The sequence below is a fragment of the Suncus etruscus genome, chromosome 7 (genome assembly GCF_024139225.1).
Source record: "Suncus etruscus isolate mSunEtr1 chromosome 7, mSunEtr1.pri.cur, whole genome shotgun sequence".
Classification (NCBI taxonomy): Eukaryota; Metazoa; Chordata; class Mammalia; order Eulipotyphla; family Soricidae; genus Suncus; species Suncus etruscus.
The window spans coordinates 59737439-59757975 of NC_064854.1; the positions used below are offsets into that span (position 1 = coordinate 59737439).

The 20537-nt window shown below is 42.3% G+C and overlaps 1 protein-coding gene and 1 pseudogene across 2 annotated transcripts in view; both read left to right on the top strand.

The window, feature by feature from the left end:
* The window catches only part of DNM3 (dynamin 3), a 348113-nt gene that overhangs the window by 47910 nt on the left and 279666 nt on the right, over window positions 1-20537 (top strand). For both annotated transcript variants that reach the window (XR_007497526.1, XM_049776438.1), the window contains exons 3-4: window positions 17614-17763; window positions 18879-19082. Coding sequence is in view for 1 of the 2 variants with exons in the window: in XM_049776438.1 (XP_049632395.1) it covers window positions 17614-17763; window positions 18879-19082 (354 nt within the window). In the remaining variant the exon portion in view is untranslated. The remainder of the gene's footprint in view (window positions 1-17613; window positions 17764-18878; window positions 19083-20537) is intronic.
* LOC126013598 (60S ribosomal protein L26-like) lies at window positions 19363-20109 on the top strand (annotated as a pseudogene).

A 20537-nucleotide genomic window follows, 5' to 3' on the forward strand; every position in this document is an offset into this window, starting at 1 on the left:
ACTCTGGACTGGATCCTAGAGCTCCTTGAGGACATCTTTAGTTGATTAAGCTGCATAGGTCCTTTGAGGAGTCCACTGAGTGAGGAAGCTTATGTTCTTGTCTGTAGTAGAAACACATACACACATTATAGTATGTTCTCAGTTTTACCCACATACCAATTAGGAAGGGAAATTGTTTTATTGAAGGAATTCCCTTCCCAACCCACACACAGTTCCTCTTCCCTTGGCAGAAGCAGTGCTGTCTTTTTCTAATTATGCTCCACAGTAGTGGCTTGTACGATGTGCCTAGTTCAGTGCTTCTCAATTATTTTCTATCATGCCCCCCTAGGAAGAAGAAAACATTTTTGCACCCCCCTTGCGCAATTGTAAATAGTATGGTTATTAAAAAAAAACTTTAACCTGCAAAACAAAATTATATAAAATAATTTGAGCTGATTTTTTAAATCAGAGGTGATGTCTGGATTAATGGCTACAATGAGCATGTTTTGCAATGCATAGCTTTTCGAAGCAGGACACAGCAACTCTCATCTCCAGAGACATACAGAGACATAAACACGGGACTTAGCTTGTTATGACAGTGTTTGCCGAGGTCAAATGCGCCCCCTTTATGGAGTCTCGTGCCTCCCCACCCAGGGCAGCATGCCCCACTATTTGAGAAGCACTGCCTAGTTGAAGGGAATTTCTAGAAAAGCATGGAGGTATAGGTATGTCTATGTACATACCATAAGGAGAGTGTATGGTTTTACTACTGTACATATTTTGACGTCATCATTTTTTCTTTTTATTTATAGTGCTTAAAATATCAAAGCATTACTTATTATACACTATTGGAAATAGATTAGTATGCAATTATATTCAAATTTTAATCTTTTTTTTGTGTTTTTTTTTTGTGTTTTTTTGGGGGGGGGCCACACCCGGCGATGCTCAGGGGTTGCTCCTGGCTGTCTGCTCAGAAATAGCTCCTGGCAGGCACGGGGGACCATATGGGACACCGGGATTCGAACCAACCACCTTTGGTCCTGGATCGACTGCTTGCAAGGCAAATGCGCTGTGCTATCTCTCCGGGCCCTCAAATTTTAATCTTTAAGAACATGTTGTATCATTGTGTATTTTCATTCAAAAAGGAGACAAATTTAAAAATTATTCTGTTACTTGTACTTTTTATATTGTCAAATTTTCAGTAAGAGTTATTATATATTGGGGCCGAGCGGTGGTGCTAGAGGTAAGGTGCTTGCCTTGCCTGCGCTAGCCTAGGACGGACCGCGGTTCGATCCCCTGGTGTCCCATATGGTCCCCCAAGCCAGGAGCAACTTCTGAGTGCATAGCCAGGAGTAACCCCTGAGCGTCATCGGGTGTGGCCCAAAAAAACCAAAAAAAAAAAAAAAGAGTTATTATATAAGTTATATACAGATAGGTAGACAAAGAATTCAGAAATAGAAGAATTAACCATTAGAAAAAGTTTTAAGTCTGTTAAGACAAATTCAACTATATCATTAAGAAGAATTTCCAACAATGGACTTTTGTAGTTCATACTGTATCATGAAACCCTTTTATTAAAGATCAGTCTATCCTTTTTGCTTTGACTATCAGCTACTTCCACTACTCTGTCCTTCATTGGAGAGGATTTATGAAGGATTTTGAAATGACTACTCCTAATCACTTAATAGATCTTTAATAAAATGGGGCACATTTGGCTTCATGCTTTGTTCTGAGGCATCCTTTAGGCCTGCTTAGGCTCTTAAAGTTACAAATTTGTGGCTAAACTGCCTCCTCCCAAGCTTAGCCACTCAAGGTAATTCTATCTTCCTGTAAGGTCACAGCACTGTATTAATTATTCTTGATCTTAAAAACCCTCCCAACACCTTTCTTGACAGCAAACAATCATACAATCCATGTGACAGTCAATGGCACTGACCCATCTCAGTAACGGAAAGGAACATCTTTTCAAATGCTTGGCATGACACTGAGGCAGGAAATAAACTAAAACTGGTAAAAAATCGTTGAAGATCTGACAGTTGAAACCCATCCCACTGAATTTTTAATCACTGTTCTAATTCATAATGGATAAGGAGAACAGGAGAAGTTAGTACTGCAATGTTTTAAGGATGAGCACATTCCAAAGAATGTTCCTGAAAAGCCCCATGCAGCCTATACAACATCTCTCCAATCCTTGAGCCATGAATTATCTGCTGTTTCCCTCATATGTTTTTAATACAGAGTGACTGACCACATGCTCTTGTCTATAAGGTGCTGTCACCACTGACAGCATCATCTTGGCAGAATAAGACCTACTTGACTGCATCTCTGACTCCTTCCTGTGTTCAGCAGTCTCCCTCTTCTGTCACAGAAAACACAGCAGTTTTGGTAGAGCTTGTGTGTGGGTGATCACAAAGAGGAACTTTCCCCACTCTCCACTCTCTGTGTGAACATAAGATTTGGGAGCCGACCTACTTATCAAAGAGTAGTGAAGGACTACAATAGAAGTCCATGTTTGAAGCAATTTCACCTCACACTGTATTCTGAAAGCCTTCTTGTTAGTAACTTGCCTTTCTGTTCCTGATGGATGTTTATGCTTGGAGAAAGTATTCTCACTTATCAGTGCTTTTATTCATTCAGGAAGAAACACAATACTGCGTTTGAATGTTATTTACCAGGCTGCCCTTTCTGCCTGGGACTTTAGCCAGTCTCATCTAGCCATTCCCTCTACTTGCTTCCCTCTGAGAGCTTCTCATGGGGTTCCCCAACTAAGGAGTGTCTATCTTGCCCAGAAAACACTAAGCCACTTGGGTGAGAGCATGGAAAGCCAGTGATAGGGGTGCTTGTTTAAATATTTCTTCATGAATCCTTCTCCCTCCTGGAAGCTAACCTGGAGACCTTGTAAGACTTATCCTACCCTGCTTGAACTTTAGCAGCTGAAAGTAGTGTATAGGTTTATAAAGTCAGAATGTGGTATGCCAGGAAAGTTGATATGTGTCCCATGGGTAAGACAGGTAGACATGGTGACTTTTTTGGTTTGGATTCATATCCAAAGATGCTCAGGGGTTGCGCCTAGATGTGCACTTGGGACTTACACTTGGCAGTGCTGGGAGACCATCTAGGATGTGAGTGACTGAACCTGGGTCAATCACAGCATGTGCATGACAGCACCCTACACACTATGCTACACCACGTATTGACTTTTTGGATGAGAGTTAACTAGAAGGCAAATCATTCAAGAGTGTGTTCAGAGGCTTCTTTGCTGCCAGGAGAAATGAGGGATCAAGTGTGAGAAACAGTAATGTGGCCTAATTTCTTATTAAGAGTCTTCTTTCTCCAAGACCTATAATTTCTATTTCTCACCATGAATAGCACTGGTTTTGGTGCCAATGTGTGAATAAAATACTTCCATTTTCCACCTTGTTTTAGCCTTTCAATTCAGAGAGGTTCTTATTATTTCAAGTCCTTAGATAGGGCACTAGTTCCGGGCTTTTATATAATTGTCCTTGGAGGAAAGAAGAACATCAAAGCTTTTACATACCCAGATGACAGCTTGATAGAAATTGCTATGGAAGATATTTTTGTAGTTTCTCTTAGATGTTAGATCTTTGGGCCCAGCATTGATGGGTTTATCACATTCTACTTCTGAAGCTGCTGTGAGTCTTTCACACATGTTTGCTTCTCCTCTGTACATTACAAAAATTGTTGTCTTTCCCCCCTTGTAACTAAATGCTGTGTTTACCCCTTAACTTATTTATGGTTTTAGAAGTTTATGCCTATTGTCTGGTACTTTCAGGGATGGGAGCTTTAGATAGATGAGAACTGAAGCCAAGGCAGGGATCTGGGATAGGACTTATGACACATGCCTATGTGGAGCTGACCCTTGTTTGACCCCTAGCAGTACATGATGAAGCATTGCTGGGTACAGCCCTGGAGGCTCTTGAGCACTGTCAGGATACTTGTTGTCCTGTTGTCTCTCTCAGTGATTCTTATAAACCAATGGGATTTAGACTGAGGCCCAAGGATGTGTTATTGTTTGGGCCATGTGGTACCAGGGAATTACTCAGACCACAGCAGGTGATGCCTGGGGGTCTCCAGGGCTGTGTCAGAGAATTCACAGAGACCCACAGGGTATTGGATATTGAATGTGGGTTAACACATGCTAGACCACACCTTGACCTGTTCTCTCTCCTGGCCTGAGGAATCAGGCTTTTCAATATCATCCCTTAGAGTCAGCAAATTAGTTGATCTGTGAGTCTTCTCTGAGGATGAAGTCTCGCCCCTGTTTTCAGGGAAGCCCTGTGCTCACCACACAGTGCAAGAATGACCATTTAGATTAAGACTCTCACTATCTACTGCACATTCTGGCTCTTGGATTAAAGGTTGCAGGGAAGTCCCTGCTCAAGCCCCCTCTTTATTCCTTTCTTCCTCTCCTGGGCAAATGGAAACTGAAGCAGGCTCTTCCTTGCAGAAAAGTGTATGTAGTAAATATATGAATTCTATTTTTATTTGGTGTGTTTGTGTTTTGGTTTGGTTTGGAGATTATATCTGGTATTGCTCAGGACTTATGCCTGGCTCTGCTTAGGAATCACTCCTGGTGGTGCCGGGGAACCATATGTGATGTGAGGGATTAAAATCCGGTTGTCTGAAAACATAAATTCTTTTTTTTGGGGGATGGGGGGACACTCGGTGTTAAGTCTAGGAGAATGATGCGCCGTTCAAAGACACCAAGACCACAGTCTCATGCAAAAACAGGGGGTTTATTTTCTTTACAAGCATATGCAGGGGCTGTTTAGAATCCAGCATAAGCTAGAAACTGCCAGCCCTGAGCCATGAGCTTACAAGCTGTATATAGTATTTCAAACAATAGAAAGGTCCAGTAGATTGATTTGCTTTAGGAAGTACATGACATTTGGCATTTGCTCAATCACATTTTTGCAAGGTGCAGGTGCAAGCTTACAGGGTTAACATGACCAGGTTAAAATCATGTAGGAACAGAAAGAAAGTTGAACTGTAACTAGGTCTACAAGTTCCCATAATTGTGAAGGGAGGTGAGTGATCAGGGAAGTCAGGAAACTCAGGGGAAACTTAAGTTCCCAGAATTGTGAAGGGGGGTAGGTGATCAGGGCAGTTAGCAAACCCAGGGGAAACTTTTCCTTTACATTCCCCCCTTTTCTTTTGTTTGATCTCTAATCCTAGAGATCTTGGGTTGTTTGATTAAGTGCCTCATATTGCTGCCTAATAATCATTAATTTTACCGCCCCCACTCGTTCTTGAATGAAAATAACTAGACGATTAATGATGCAAGGCCCAATAGTCAGTAATAGCAGCAGGAGCACAAGTGGGCCTGTAATGGCAGATATTAGAGTTGTTAGCCAGGGGGACTGCTTGAACCAGGACTGAAACCAATTGTCTTGAACCCGGGATTTTTGTTCCCTTTGTCTAGCCTTTTTTTAAGTCTCTTCATAAATGCCTGTACGACCCCAGTGTCTTTGGGGGCCACGCATAGCCCACTTTCTTGTTCTTGCCTGACGGCTGTTTCAAGCTTACTGATATGATTGGCCCCCCTTAAGAGAGCAGTTGTTCCTGTTTTAATTTCAGCAGCTAACCCCATCCCTAGGATGACTGCCAGGGTGAGGGAAACCAGTTTTCGAGGGTAGAGCAGCTACTAAACCTTGCCTTAAAGAAATCAGAATTATAATATAGCACTCTGGGCAGCTTCTGAATTAGCACACAATAATGGGAGGCCAGATTAAAAACTTCAAGGGCAATGCAAGGCATTTCTTTTTATGCCCCCTTCCCTAGCTGCTCTTCAAAAAGTGTGATTCACTACAAATCTGGTTATCTCGATTAAGTCCCAACTGGAAGGGAGCTTCCAGTATGCCTGACCAGTGGTTTCACAGTTCCATGCTGTCATCTGGTACAGTAGGTGATCTTCATTTTGCCCGGTCCAGGAAGTTGAGTTAGATGGATATGCAGGGGTGGTCCTTTGAGGTTACTAGATAATTTGTCCAGGCCACTGACCACCTGAGCTGCGGGCTTATGAGAAGTTTCTGAAAAAGACTTATGAAGAGGTTCCCGGGGGGGTTTCTCACTTGTTCTGTATCTAAGGTTTTTTACACCTAGTGTGTAACAATTAATGATAACACAAGTTAAACAACAGAAATCAAAGGCATCATAGCATTATTAACAAACAGCTCTAAATTATTTTAGTTAGACTTATGCTTGCATTTATAATTTATGATCTGTTCCTGTACAATTAATGAGAATGCTTTTACACATAGGTTACTTTACTTTAATTATAAAAATTATTTTTCTCTTTACTTTCACCCTGCACCTTACCAGATATTTGAAAAAATTTTGGCTTCTTTCTTTGCATAAACACAATATTACTGGAGAAATTTTCATTTGGGGCACTTCCAATACTCACAGAGAATTTTTGAGGGTAGGGTGGGGACACAGCAGGTTTGTTACGTTACAATTACTTTGGCTAGGCTGATGTAAGAACGAGTTGGTTCGAGGATGGCTGTTGTCTTCTCACCCACTGCAGGATTTTTCTAGAGGTAGCCTGTTCCACTCCTCTTCAGGCTTGGAAGAGACTCTGACCTCAAGTTCTTTTTTTCTTGAGACTGAGGGTGGAAGGTGAGAGTGGCCGTGGCCAGTTAGTGCAGGTTCAGAAACTTTTAGGAAATTTCTCATTTCCTTTTTCAGGCCATTCATCTTGATGTCTTCCTGTTTTTGTTAGCCAGATGCCTAAAGGTGCCTGCTCGTCACACCACCTCAAGCCTGATTATTTCCCCAAAAGAGGGCTTTGGGGTCCCCTTACTAATTTTAAGATTTTCTGTTTGCACGGGGATTACTCCTCATGCAGAGAGGAAATTTACCTGTTTGTATTTCATGCAAAGCAAACTGATGCCATGACATAAAAATGATATTAAAAGGTGCTAGGAAGAGAGAAAAAGCAAATGTTACTTAATTTTGCACAGAAAATTTTAAACCTGATTATTGTCTGGAGGCTTTTACAATAGGATTTTTTATATTATTATTAATTCTTTAAACCATGACTATATTCACAAAGCTTCTTGTGATACACATATTAATATTCTTGGCAACAAATAAATTTACATACAGAGAGTAGAAGTTTGCTTATTCTTCTGGACTCAGCTTAAGGCAGAAAACATATTAGACACCAGCAATTTATATTTTACAAAATTTTTTGGCAGACTTTAGACTTTTAAAAAAAATTTTACAATTAACAATCACTATTTTTTAAACCTTTAAACTGAACCTCAATATTTTAAATTCTTGATTATTTCTTTTTAAAACCTTTATATATATTTTTTAGATGTTTATAATACCTTATTATTATTTTATTTTTACCCAACAACATATGAATACTATAACATGGTTTAAAACATTCAAAATTTTTTTGCACAAAAAATTGGCTAATTCCTGAGTTAGAGGCATTTTAATAATAATAATAATAACAATAATAATCTGACTTAATCTGATAGTTTCTTTCTTAGTACACCTTCTTAGTTTCTTTTACACATTTTTAAATTTTTTCTTTCTAAATTCACTTTACAAATTTCCTTTAGTTTTACCAACTGGCTACTCTTTTTCAGAGTTTTATTTTTTTTTTCAGTATTAAATTTATATCTTTTCATTTTGCATAACCACATCTTCTCCTACATAAATAATATTTGATATATTTTATGTATTTCATGTTAAAATTCCTATATGCCAGATTTGACAAAATTCTTAGACCAAAGCAAAACATAAATTTTCTTTCTTAAAGTTTGATCTTTTTACTTAATTTTAATTACTTTACTTTTCTGAACAACTTAGTACATTATTCAAAATGGTTCTTTTTCTTTAACTATTTCAAACATAGCATTTTGCAGTTTCTAAAAATTTATTTTACAATTTCTTACTGCCTTATAACTAATTATAGGTTCAAATGAGTTTACTACAAATTTACCCTGTTTATTGATGAAAATGCCAAATTTATGACAGTGTTCAGAACATATTATATTTTAAATTCCAGTTACCAAGTTACTTAGGCTTTACAAGATGCAACTTCAGCAGGTATTGTAACCATTCAAGCACTACAATATAACTTAAGTTATAAAAACCTTAGAGATATTAAATATGACTAATTTTACTTTAATTTTAAAAGGTCTGCACTTTATACAAATACCTAAAACTTTTATTTCTTTTATTTTTCTTAATTAGAAAACAAATTGCTAGAATTACTTTATCTGACAGGACCAAGTTTTTTTTTTTATTACACTTAGTAAAGACAATCTAGGCATTTTTACATTAAGACCTTAAAACTACATTACATTTCATATTGTTATCTAGATTTAGTTATTTCAACAATATTAAGCGTTCACAAGATTAACAGTATTATCAAAATGCTAACCACAACATTTTTTACACAGTTTTGACCTCTTAAAATTAATATTATTTTAACAGAAATAGAAATACAAAAATTTGTATTATTCCCACATTACAATGCTGTTGGAACCTGTCTCTGAACTGATGATAATTTCTTAGAGTGGGTGAAATTCCTTATGGCAGGTGGCATTTTCCAGTCAGTATTAGAACTCAGTTTCATCAGAAAAGTTAATTACAATAATTTGCAACATTTCCCACCAAATTATTCATTCTAAGAAACTTTTAAGTTAGAGGAATTTCTCAAAGAGATTTTAAAAGACCCAATTTTTTTTTTCTTCTGAACTCCCAGCCACTCTCAATTTCTTCTTCGATATGTAAACCAGGGAGGGGAGGGAGTTTGGTAAGTCTCCCTTTCTTGGATAAGCTCCAGTAAAGAATTTTTTAAACTGACTAATTTCTTAGCTTCCCAGCCAGAAGCAACAAGACGGCAGCTCTCAAGATTTTTCTGATTTTTACCTTTTGGCTGAGGTGTTTAGTCACAAAGTCCAGCCCCTCCAGGACAAATTTAAGTCCTGCTGGCCAGCAAAGAGGCAGAGTTTGCGACCACCACCTTGCCCTGTCCCTAACAGAGCCTGCCTTGAAATACAAAAACACAACGAAACAGAAAATAACAAGGAAGTATAGAAATTGCCACTTAACACCAATTTTTGCCCTTCTGGGAAGTTCGCCAGAAAGAGACCTTGGACTGAGCAGTTTGAGCCTGCTCCGTGGTTGACTGAGAAAAGGCAATAGATAATAACAATCAAGAAATCAATTATCACACAGATTTCCCACACATTCTGCCAAGCACTTCACCACTCACACTGACCGGTCTTCACTCTCACTTTAAAATTTACAAATTTCTTTTGCTCTCCGGGCCATGCCCAATGAACTCCACACCTCTCCAGGACTGGGAGGGATTTTTCCCTCACTGAGTAACTTCCAGTTTTGAAGAGAGAGATAGGAGAAAATGAACCAGAGAAGTGGAAAGCCAAAAAATAAAACCAAAAGTAAAAATGAGATAAAAATGAAATCAAACCAACCTGAAGGATCTGCGAAGGGCTCACGCCCACTTTGGAAAGCCCGGCCGGGACTTGCACTGATCCTTGGAGCTCCGTGGAGTCTCCTACGTTTGGAGCCAAGATTTCTGTTCCCTGCTGAGGAGGTCTCGCCCAACCTCCTCCCCGATGAGAAGGGCCCCTCTGGCCACTTCTCCCTAGGGCTCCTTAATAAAACAAGTCACAAAAGACAAGGAGAAACAACTCACACAAAACAGTAGACAGACAAACAGAATCTGACCTAGGTCCCGATACTTGGGCAGTTTACCAATGTATACCCCACTAAGGGTCATACATACAGAAGGGCTCCCGAGCGTCCTCGGGATCCCCAAACCTCACTGAGGCGTCCCTCAGATCTGTGACCTGCGGCCCTCTAGACACGTCTGTCAGCCGCCACCGAGAACCCTCACGGGCTCGTACGGCAGTCACACTGCCCACACCAAGTGCACATTTTACCTCCTAGGCGCCGGTGTTCTCAAAACCCCGAGGTGAAGCGTTGATGTCCCTGAACAGGCGTGAATATCTCGCTGGGGCCTCCAATGTTAAGTCTAGGAGAATGATGCGCCGTTCAAAGACACCAAGACCACAGTCTCATGCAAAAACAGGGGGTTTATTTTCTTTACAAGCATATGCAGGGGCTGTTTAGAATCCAGCATAAGCTAGAAACTGCCAGCCCTGAGCCATGAGCTTACAAGCTGTATATAGTATTTCAAACAATAGAAAGGTCCAGTAGATTGATTTGCTTTAGGAAGTACATGACATTTGGCATTTGCTCAATCACATTTTTGCAAGGTGCAGGTGCAAGCTTACAGGGTTAACATGACCAGGTTAAAATCATGTAGGAACAGAAAGAAAGTTGAACTGTAACTAGGTCTACAAGTTCCCACAATTGTGAAGGGAGGTGAGTGATCAGGGCAGTCAGGAAACTCAGGGGAAACTTAAGTTCCCAGAATTGTGAAGGGGGGTAGGTGATCAGGGCAGTTAGCAAACCCAGGGGAAACTTTTCCTTTACACCAGCAGCACTCAGGTGTTACTCCGGGGTCTGTGCTCAGAAATCACTCCTGGCAGGCATGGGGAACCATATGAGATGCTGGAATTCAAACCAACTTTGGTCCTGGGTCAGCTGCTTGCAAGGCAAACCTCTGTGCTATCTCTCTGGCCCTAGAAACATAAATTCTTACAGTCAGGCCATGCTGTTTACAGAAGTTTGGAAGACTACCCAGGGGTAAACCCATCTCTTCACCCACTTGATTTGACTGTTTCTCACTTGACACCGCTGGTGTTTGGCTACTGGGAGGCAAGGCAGAACAGAAATGTTGATAGAGAAATGAAAATAAAATAAAATAAAGTAATTTTTTCCTTGCTACAAATAAAAATAATAAAATAAAATAAGAAAAGGCTTTGAATTTTACTGCTTACCCCCCTCAAATCATTCTTTGACATACGCAAGTTATATTTTTTTTGTTTGTTTGTTTTTGGGTCACACCCCATGGCACTCAGGGGTTACTCCTGGCTCTACTCTCAAAAGTCACTCTTGACAGGCTCCAGAGACCACATGGCATGTGGGATTTAAACCAGGGTTCATCCTGTGTTGGCTGCGAGCAAGGCAAAAGGCTTACCACTGTGCTATTGCTCTGGCCCCACACACGTTATCTTAACCTTTGCTTCCAAAGCAGGCTAATTTTAACACTGTGCAAACAGGAAACCTTAAAAAAAGAAAAAACCCCAAACACACAGGAGTCTTCTGAGAAACGGAAAACCAATCATGGATCCCAGCCAGACAGGCAATGCCAAAGCACAATAGATCTTGGCAAGCTGGTGTGGGGTTGGAGAGAGCTCAGGGCCATTCCTCACATCCCCTCCATCTCTGATTCTGAGCTGATGGCAGAGAAATCTAATCACAAACCATTTAGCTGGCTCCCAGGCTGTGGCTTGGAGTGGTCTGAAAGAGAGGCACCCCTTGGCTGAATGGATGACCAAGGATTTGCAATGAAGGGAATTGAGGTACAGGGAACATGAAAGGATTTCTGAGGATGAACTCCATTGGCTTGCATCATTGGAAATGCAGCCTTTTTCTAGAAGATTCTCTTGGTCATTGAGCACCTTCAGAGATGCTGGGGTGGTCCTAAAGAACCATCCCCCAAGTCATTTATTTTTTCATTTCTGTTTTGGTTTCTGGGCCATGCCTATCTGCTCAGTGCTATTCCAGCTCAGTGTATGGGCATCTCTCCTGTGGTGCTCTGGGGACTGTGTGGTGCCAGGGTCAAACCTGCACAGAAAGCATTGTTCCAGCCCATTGAACCATATCTCCTACCCATCTCCTGGTCCTCAAGTCCTGACATGGCATTAGATGCCTGAGCCAAAACTGGCAAACTGCCATTGCTCCTCCTACTCTCCTGTTGCTTTTCCTTCCTGTCTCTCCACTCCTTCCTTATCTCCCACCTCCACCTTCTTACCTCCAAAAATCCACAATTTTAGTTCCACCCCTTGTTGGCACGTCCTCCAACCCTCTCTGCTCCTATACCTTGTTCAGCTGCCGTCTCCCTTCCTTATCACATGCAGACCTTCCTAAAAGGACCATACCAGCCAGTGTCCACTCCCTTTCCTCTCAGTCTTGAGTCTAGCCAGTCCCCCCAACCCTCAATGTTATAGTTCTTGTCAACCCCTAGTTGCCTAGTTTCAAAACCTCTCAGTTCTCCTTTCACACAGGAATGAGATGGGATTAACCCCATTTGACGGGAGGGAAAATGTGCATCTCCTTCTACTAGGAAAGCCCTGTTTGCCTGATTTGGGGTCCCCTGCATTGCCTGATACTGAAAGGTTGGAAAACCTGGCACCCATCCTCCCAACTGATGCTCCATGAGTGAGCATCTTGAATGGATTCCCAGAAAAATATCACTTCTCTGTGACTCCCTTGGGGAAGCCTCAGCCCCAAAGACTAACCGGGAAAATCTGGCTTCTTTCCTCAAGACTGACACTTTCTGGAATTTCTCAGAGCAAACCTTTCCTCCCTGCTTTGGCTGCAAAGGGCAGCCAGCCAGCCACCTCACGGGTCTGTCTGTCTATTGGGGGTCACACCTCAACATGTGCCAAACCCCATCCCAGCCTCTCCTCCTTTCGTCTTTTAAAATACATACTATTTTGAGATCGTCCTTTAACCTTTACAATTATTTTTTTTTCCTCTTTAAAAATGTGAAGGGCCCTTCAGGACTTGAGGAAAGAGACCATAATGACTAAGGCTCAATTCCTTGTACCATACATGGTGATAACAGAGTCCAGAGTAAGCCCTGTAGCCCTGTATAGTCAGGTGTGGCCCCAAGACAAAAATGGAAATAATATTGCTTTACATTATTTTTTTTATATTTAGGGGATGGTTTGGGCTGCATCCGGGTTCTCAGGGGCTTTTTCTGTGCTAAGTAGTGCTCAGGGAACCATATGTGATGGTGTGGATCCAATTGGGTCAGCCATGTATGAGACAAATGCCTTACTTTCCAGACTGTCTCTCCAACCTAGGAGATAGTAAAGTTTCACCCTTTTTAATAGATAGACCATACCATACCCACTACCTAAATTCCAGTCTCCCTCCATCACGATCCTCTAGGTCCCAGGACTCCCCTTCCTTAGTAGTCTGAAACCTGAGTTCTGACTCTCCAACTTTTTCACTGTCCATTTTCTATTCCATCTCTATTGTGTATGTAAATATTTTAGGGGATTACTATGTTACTCACCCTAAACTGATTGGTGATTGTGCCCTACCCTAGGGTGTGACCTGGCATTCTGCCCCCACCCTAGGGTAGTACCTGATTCTGCTTCCACCATTGGTTGGTATCTGATCCCACCATTGGGTGGTACCTGATTCTGGGGAATAAAAACAAGGGTCTGTGGAAGGCCAGGGCTTTTTGGCTGGAACTGAAACTGAGACTTCAGTTTTGTCCACTGAATAAAGCGAATATTTCCACGAGCCTGACTGTCTGCGAGCTGTTTACCCGCCGTTTCACCTCAGAATTGTGGGCTAGACAAGGTGGCAGACGCGTGCTCCGAGCTGGAAGAAAAAGGCCTCATCCTCCATCCCACCATCAGTCAACCTCTTCAGGGGCTGACTTGCTACACATCTCTTTGTTTCTTTTTGTCCACATAAGAATGAAATCACCTGTATTTGTCTTTCTCTTTCTACTCCTGATTTATTTTGCTTGGAACCCCTTCTAGTTCCATATATGTCATCTTTTCTTACAAATAAATAGTATGCCATGATGTAAATAACCTGCTCCTTTTATTGTTATTTAATTCAGATTCCAAAATATGCATGAAGCCTGGATAGAAGGTGCTGAGAGAGATTCTAGAAACTAAAATGCAAGTCATAGTGAGACTTGGAACACTGCACTGAGGGACTGAGATGGGATTTGATTTCCCATTAGTTGTGGGTTCCACATCTTGACTGTTGTCGGTAATGCATTGCAGTAACCTCAGGTGTACACATTACACAGCTTTTCAAATAAATGTGTTTGTGTTCTTTTGATAGATAGGAATGGAAATGTTGAATTATAGCACTGATCAGTTTTTTGTTTGGTTTGGTTTGGTTTTGGCCACACCTGGTGGTGCTCAGGAATCACTCCTGGTGGGTTCAGGAGACCATCTAGGATGCCAGGATTTGAAACTGGGCTGCATGCAAGGGAAATGTCCTTCCTGCTATTGTTTCAGCTCTAATAAATTTAAGAAAAAATAGAGGTCACACTGTGGGTGCTGAGGGGAAGCAGGCACCCACAGCCAGGGATTGAACTCAAGACTTTGCACTTGGTAGGTTTATGCTTTGTCACTTAAGACACATGCCTGGTCCTATGGTAGATCTGATAAGTATTCATGCTGGAAATCCTTGAAACATCTCCTAACACCTTTCTACCATACCCCACCATCTATCTTTCTGGCCCAAAACTTAGGGGTGATTTTTACATTTTTGTTTTTGGGCCACACCCAGCAGTACTCAGAGTTCATTTCTGGCTCTGCACTCAGGGATTACTCCTAGTAGGCTCAAGGGATCAGAGTGTTGCAGGTTGGACCTGGCCAGCTATGTATAAGGCAAAATACCTTACCCATAATACTATCACTCCATCACCTCACAATGGCTCTAGATTTTTTTCCCATTCCTGACCCTCTTCTCCATCCTCTCTTGCTGCCATTAACCCCATGACCTCTTCTATTTCCTCACCTCTGATGTCAATCTCAGAAGTCCCTGTTCTTGATTTAACATCAGTGGTTGGCAACCTGCGGCTCACGAGCCACATGTGGCTCTTTACACTTTTAATTTGGCTTTTCTGTGTGCTGGGCGGCCGCTCCAGGAGTCAGGACTCTGCTCCTAGCCTCTGTCAGTGCTCGCCCTGTGTGACTCTCAAAATAAATTTCAATCGTGGTTTTGGCGAGATTTGGCTCAGTTGAAAAAAAAGGTTGCCGACCACTGCCCTAACCCAAGACCCCTCATGGCAAGAAGAGACATCCAAGTTTGTGGTGTTAGCGGGGAGGTTGTCTTGGGCTCCTCAACCCAGTCCTATCCCCTAGCTTTCTCCTTTCCTGTGAATTGTTTTTTGAAGATGCTAGTTGTCTGTTGCTCCCTGGGCCTTTGCTCAGATGTCACTTGATCCAATCAGAAAAATCATCTTCATAGCACATGATAATGCACCCAGCGTTCAATATCCCTGCTTGCTTTTCTCTGTAGTGCTTATCTGTCCTGAACACATTGTTTATTGTTTCATCTCTCTGAAATTTAATCTTCACATAGCTGGAGACTCATCTCTTTCTTCCCTGGGCTTTGTGTATCTCCAGATTCTGAAACTGCTGGACATGCTGGCAGAAGGGTGAGGGAGGGAGAGATGTCCATAGACAATTCTGAATCTGTCTCTCTGAGTTCGTGCTTCAAAGAACACAGATCAGAGAAGGTTCTGTACGACCTTTCATTACAAAGAACAAAGTGTTTCAAGGAGTCTAAGCTAAAATATGTGTTCAGGGGTTTAAGATTTTAACCTGCCAGGAGGACTGGCTCCCTGCAGAGATAGCACGCGGGCGTCCTCTGGTGGCCATACAGAAGACCACAAGTGCGTCATTCAATTACTGATGCGCAATGGAATTGAGAAGACAGTGTTTGGGTTTGTTCTGATTCTACACTCAGGAATTACTCCTGGTGGGCTTAAGGGACTATATGGGGTGCCCAGGATTCAACTTGAGTAGGCCATATGTAAGGAAAATGCTTTACCTATTGCATTATCATTCCAGTCCCCAGAACATATCTTTTAAATTGCACAAATTTAAATTATGGCACTTAAAATAATATGGTTATTTTTGGGGGAATGGGGAAAGGCCACAGTTGGTGATGCTCAGGGGTTACTTCTGGCTCTGCACTCAGGAATTACTTCTGGTGGTGCTCAGAGAAATATATGGGATGTTGGAGATCGAACCCAGGTAGGCCATGTGTAAGGCAAGCACCCTACCTGCTGTACTGTTTATCTCTCCAGTCACAACATAGTATGTTTTAAAGATGAAAGATTCCATTTATTATTTCTTGTTAAAGAGTTAAGTGAGCTTTGTTTCTAAATCTTTCTGCCATTGGAAGCATGTTTTTGGAACAGCATTGTACCACTGTGGTCATGCTGAAAGGAGAGAGGCTATGAGCTCAATATAGTCTTGGTGTGTGCCCTGATGTGTCCTTCTTAAAAGTCAGGTGTGGGGGCCGGAGAGATAGCATGGAAGTAAGGCATTTGCCTTTCATGCAGGAGGTCATCGGTTCGAATCCCGGTGTCCCATATGGTCCCCCGTGCCTGCCAGGAGCAATTTCTGAGCCTGGAGCCAGGAATAACCCCTGAGCACTGCCGAGTGTGACCCAAAAACCAAAAAAAAAAAAAAAAAAAGTCAGGTGTGAGTTGTTTTATCATTTGGAGGGTCAAAATTATTTTTGAAGTGCTTACTAGGGGACATAGGAAATGGCTCAGATTTCAAGCATGCACAGGGACCAGGTTAGAAATCTAGGATCTCATGACCTCTGGCCAAGCATGATCATCTGGTTGGGAGTATTTTTTAGGAGTAACTCTTGAGCCGGAGAGATAGCATGGAAGCAGGGCATTTGACTTGCATGCAGAAGGACAGTGGTTCGAATCCCGGCATCACATATGGTCTCTCAAGCCTGCCAGGATCAATTTCTGAGCATAGAGCCAGGAGTAACCCCTGAGTGCTGCCGGGTGTGACCCAAAAACTAAAACCAAAACCAAAACCAAAACCAAATACAAAAAAAGGAGCAACTTTCAAAAAATAACTAAATTACTTAATAGACTAGACAATTTAAAGACTTTTTTTGGGGGGGCACACCCAATGATGCTCAGGGGTTACTCCTGGTTATGTGCTCAGAAATTGCTCCTGGCTTGGGAGATCATATGGGACTTTGGGGATCAAACCATGGTCCGTCCTAGGTTAGTGTACGTAAAGCAAGGGCCCTACCACTTGTGTCACCACTCCTGCCCCTTAAGGATTATTTCTATTCCTTCTCTAAAAATGAACAGACTTGGGGCTGAAGAGTAGCACAGTGGTAGGGCATTTGCCTTGCAAGCAGCCAATCCAGGATGGACAGTGGTTTGAATCCTGGCATCCCACATGATCCCCCATGCCTAGTAGTAGTAACCCCTGAGTGCTGCTGGGTGTGACCCAAAACAAACAAACAAAAAATGAACAGATTTAATATTCTTCATATTTGTATGCTGTTGAGAATTTCTTTTTTTTTTTTTTTTTTTTGGTTTTTGGTTTTTGGGCCACACCTGGCGGTGCTCAGGGGTTACTCCTGGCTGTCTGCTCAGAAATAGCTCCTGGCAGGTACGGGGGACCATATGGGACACCGAGATTCGAACCAACCACCTTTAGTCCTGGATTGGCTGCTTGCAAGGCAAATGCCGCTGTGCTATCTCTCTGGGCCCCCTTTTTTTTTTTTTTTTGAGAATTTCTAAAGTAGTCCAGGGTACTGCTTACTATCTGCTGGATGACTTCTCTCATTTGGATGACCAAAGATAACAGTGAATGTTTGTTTTTCTGCTATGTATTAAATTTGGTTAAATGAATAAATTTGGTTAAAATAAATGAATCTTAGGTGGTATCTATTTGTTTCTTATAGAATATGCAGAATTCCTACACTGCAAGGGGAAGAAATTTACAGATTTTAATGAAGTTCGCCATGAAATCGAAGCTGAGACAGATCGAGTCACTGGGATGAACAAGGGCATCTCTTCCATCCCTATCAATTTACGAGTCTACTCTCCACACGGTAAGTAGAAGTACCCAAGTCCACCTCATGGCCCCCATACCTTGTTCTCTTAACACACAGGCAAGTGACAGTGAAGTGGGTTTGTTTTCCTGAAGGAACTGATTGGTTGTCTAGAGTGGGGTCAGTACTGCATCAAGGGTGAATGCCCAGAGGCTAGCAGCAATGGTTTCTAGATTATTCCATAATGTGCCCTTATGTTGTTTATGGGTACTCAGAGTTTCAATGAAGAGAGCATTGTCAACACTGCCCAGATTAATTCCCACCACCTGTTCTGAGTCTTAGAGGCACATGGTGCTGTGGTCACATTTCCCTCTTGTTCATGGCATCCTTGCCCACCCTAAACACTCGTGATTTCCCCACATCCATCCCCAAAAATGAGTTATGATGTTTTTCACCCCACCTGTTAGCTGAAAGCCATGTTGATGTGATCATTTCTGGTGTGGGGCATAACGTAGCCTGACAACACACCAGACATGTATGGGGTAAAGTTTCATTACTGAACCCCTCCCAGCTCTTTTGCTTTTGAATGACTGGAGCCTGTACACTTAAGTCTTTCTTAAGTGGCCTGGCACTTACACCAGTGGAGCTCAGAGGTGATAGTCAGTTGAAGACAAGAGTCGCCAGTCCATCAGTAGCTATTTCCTGCTCATCAACTTGTTGCCCCATGAACTTGACCTTGGCCAGTGTGGCTTCCTGGCACCACCCTGAGGGAGCAGTTCTCCATGTGCCATGTGATGGGTCCTCTTTCAACAACAGTGAAGTTTGGAGGAATGGTAAGGAGAGATGGTGCCCTGAGCAGTGCTTCAGCACTGTAGGCCGTGTATAGAATGGGTAGACAGCCTGTATGTGTGTACTTCCTGGGCAGCGACACCATTTTATTCACCTTGGGATGGATCAGCAGCTCTGAGAAAACACTTCAGCTGCACATGTCCTGTGATCACACAGTTATGTCATGAAAACAGGCAGCTCTATACTTCCCATGTGTGGGTCACACTCACTCACAGTCCAGTGTGCCAAATTGGTGGGGTCTCTGCTGGAGGGACAGGGAATTTTGCATTGTAGTGTCTCTTGTCATGGGGACAACCATACAAGATCCCTGTCTCCTCTCCACACAGTATTGAATCTAACCCTCATCGACCTACCTGGGATCACCAAGGTGCCTGTGGGAGACCAACCCCCTGACATCGAGTACCAGATCCGAGACATGATCATGCAGTTCATCTCCAAGGAAAACTGCCTCATCCTGGCTGTCACACCTGCCAACACTGACCTGGCAAACTCGGATGCCCTGAAGCTGGCAAAGGAAGTGGATCCTCAGGGTGAGTGTGTAACCTTCCTTGAACAAGTCAAAAGCAACCAGATTGGATTTAACTGAAGGAAACACATATTCTGATTCATTGGTGTCACGTCATTGGTATGAGTAGGTTACAAGAGATAATATTTCCTGTTTTAGATTGTTTGAAGAAAAGTAGCTAGGATAGAATTATGAATTAAATGAGATTGAGTGAGAGTTAGGAAAGCAAAAATTCCTATACCACCCCACTTCACGCAGTCACAGCAATGCTGTCCTTCACTTGGCCACTAGGGAGCACTGTCGACATGTTGTTTGAGTCCATGTAAAATTTGCCTGAATTGCATTGGGAGGAGTTTGATGGCAGAAGTTTGAATGTGGAAAAGAAACACCATTTATGAGGAACCATAAAGCAGGCTACAACAATAAAGTGTGATGTCTCAGTGTCCATTAGCAAATCTTTCTCAGTAATTGTCTCAATGAATGGATATGTATTGCATTGCTACACAAGGTACAGATAAAGTGACTTGAATGGTTTAGAACAAGTAGGTGTGTTCTCAGGTTTTCTGGTCTTGAGCTCTTTCCTTCTGCGGCCATTGCTGAAGTAGCACCAGCTAACATTAAATTCAATTTTTTTGTTACTTCTGATAGGAGCAAGAACTATAAATGCCCTTCCAATGCACCTTCCCACATTTGCAGGAAGACTATGTCTTCACCTTTTTCCAAGAAGCTGAGATTGAAGTACAATGTGTGATCCATGCCCATTTGGGAGGACAATGAAGTTCAGGTTGTGAAAGGAGGCCACTGCAAAGGTCAGCAAACTGGCAAAATAATTCAGGTTTATAGGAGGAAATACATCATATACATTGAACAAGTTTAGTGGGAGAAAGCAAATGGCACAACTGTCCGTGTCGGCATTCACCCCAATAAGGTGGTTATCACTAGACTAAAACTGAACAAAGACCACTAAAAGATCATTGAACGCAAAGCATAAATCTCTCCAAATAGAAAAGGAAAAGGGCAAATATAAGAAAAAAACATTTGAGAAGATGTAGGAACAAAGATTTTATATATAACTTGATTAAATGGGGGAAAATCTACGAAACTACGCCTGTCCAGTGGGGCCCGACTGTGAAAAATTGTGAGTGCTGCCTGTGTTTGTCTGTCTACTGTCCTGTCCGTGAACCTCTTGGGAGTGGGCCGAAAAGAGACTCCAGAAAACTCGCTCTCCCAGAGGCCCATTATAGGGCGGGAACGCCAAGAAACTGCTCCATAATGGGAAGACCAGCTATAAGCAGTACTTTGAAGAAGCCAGGTCCCCTGTTTGTGACGTCAGGCTGGGAAAATCCACGAAACTACGCCTGCCCAGTGGGGCCCGACTGTGAAAAATTGTGAGTGCTGCCTGTGTGTATCTGCCACCTGTCCTGTCGCGTGAAACTCTTGGGAGTGGGCCTAAAAGAGGCTCCAGCAGACACGGCGGAGA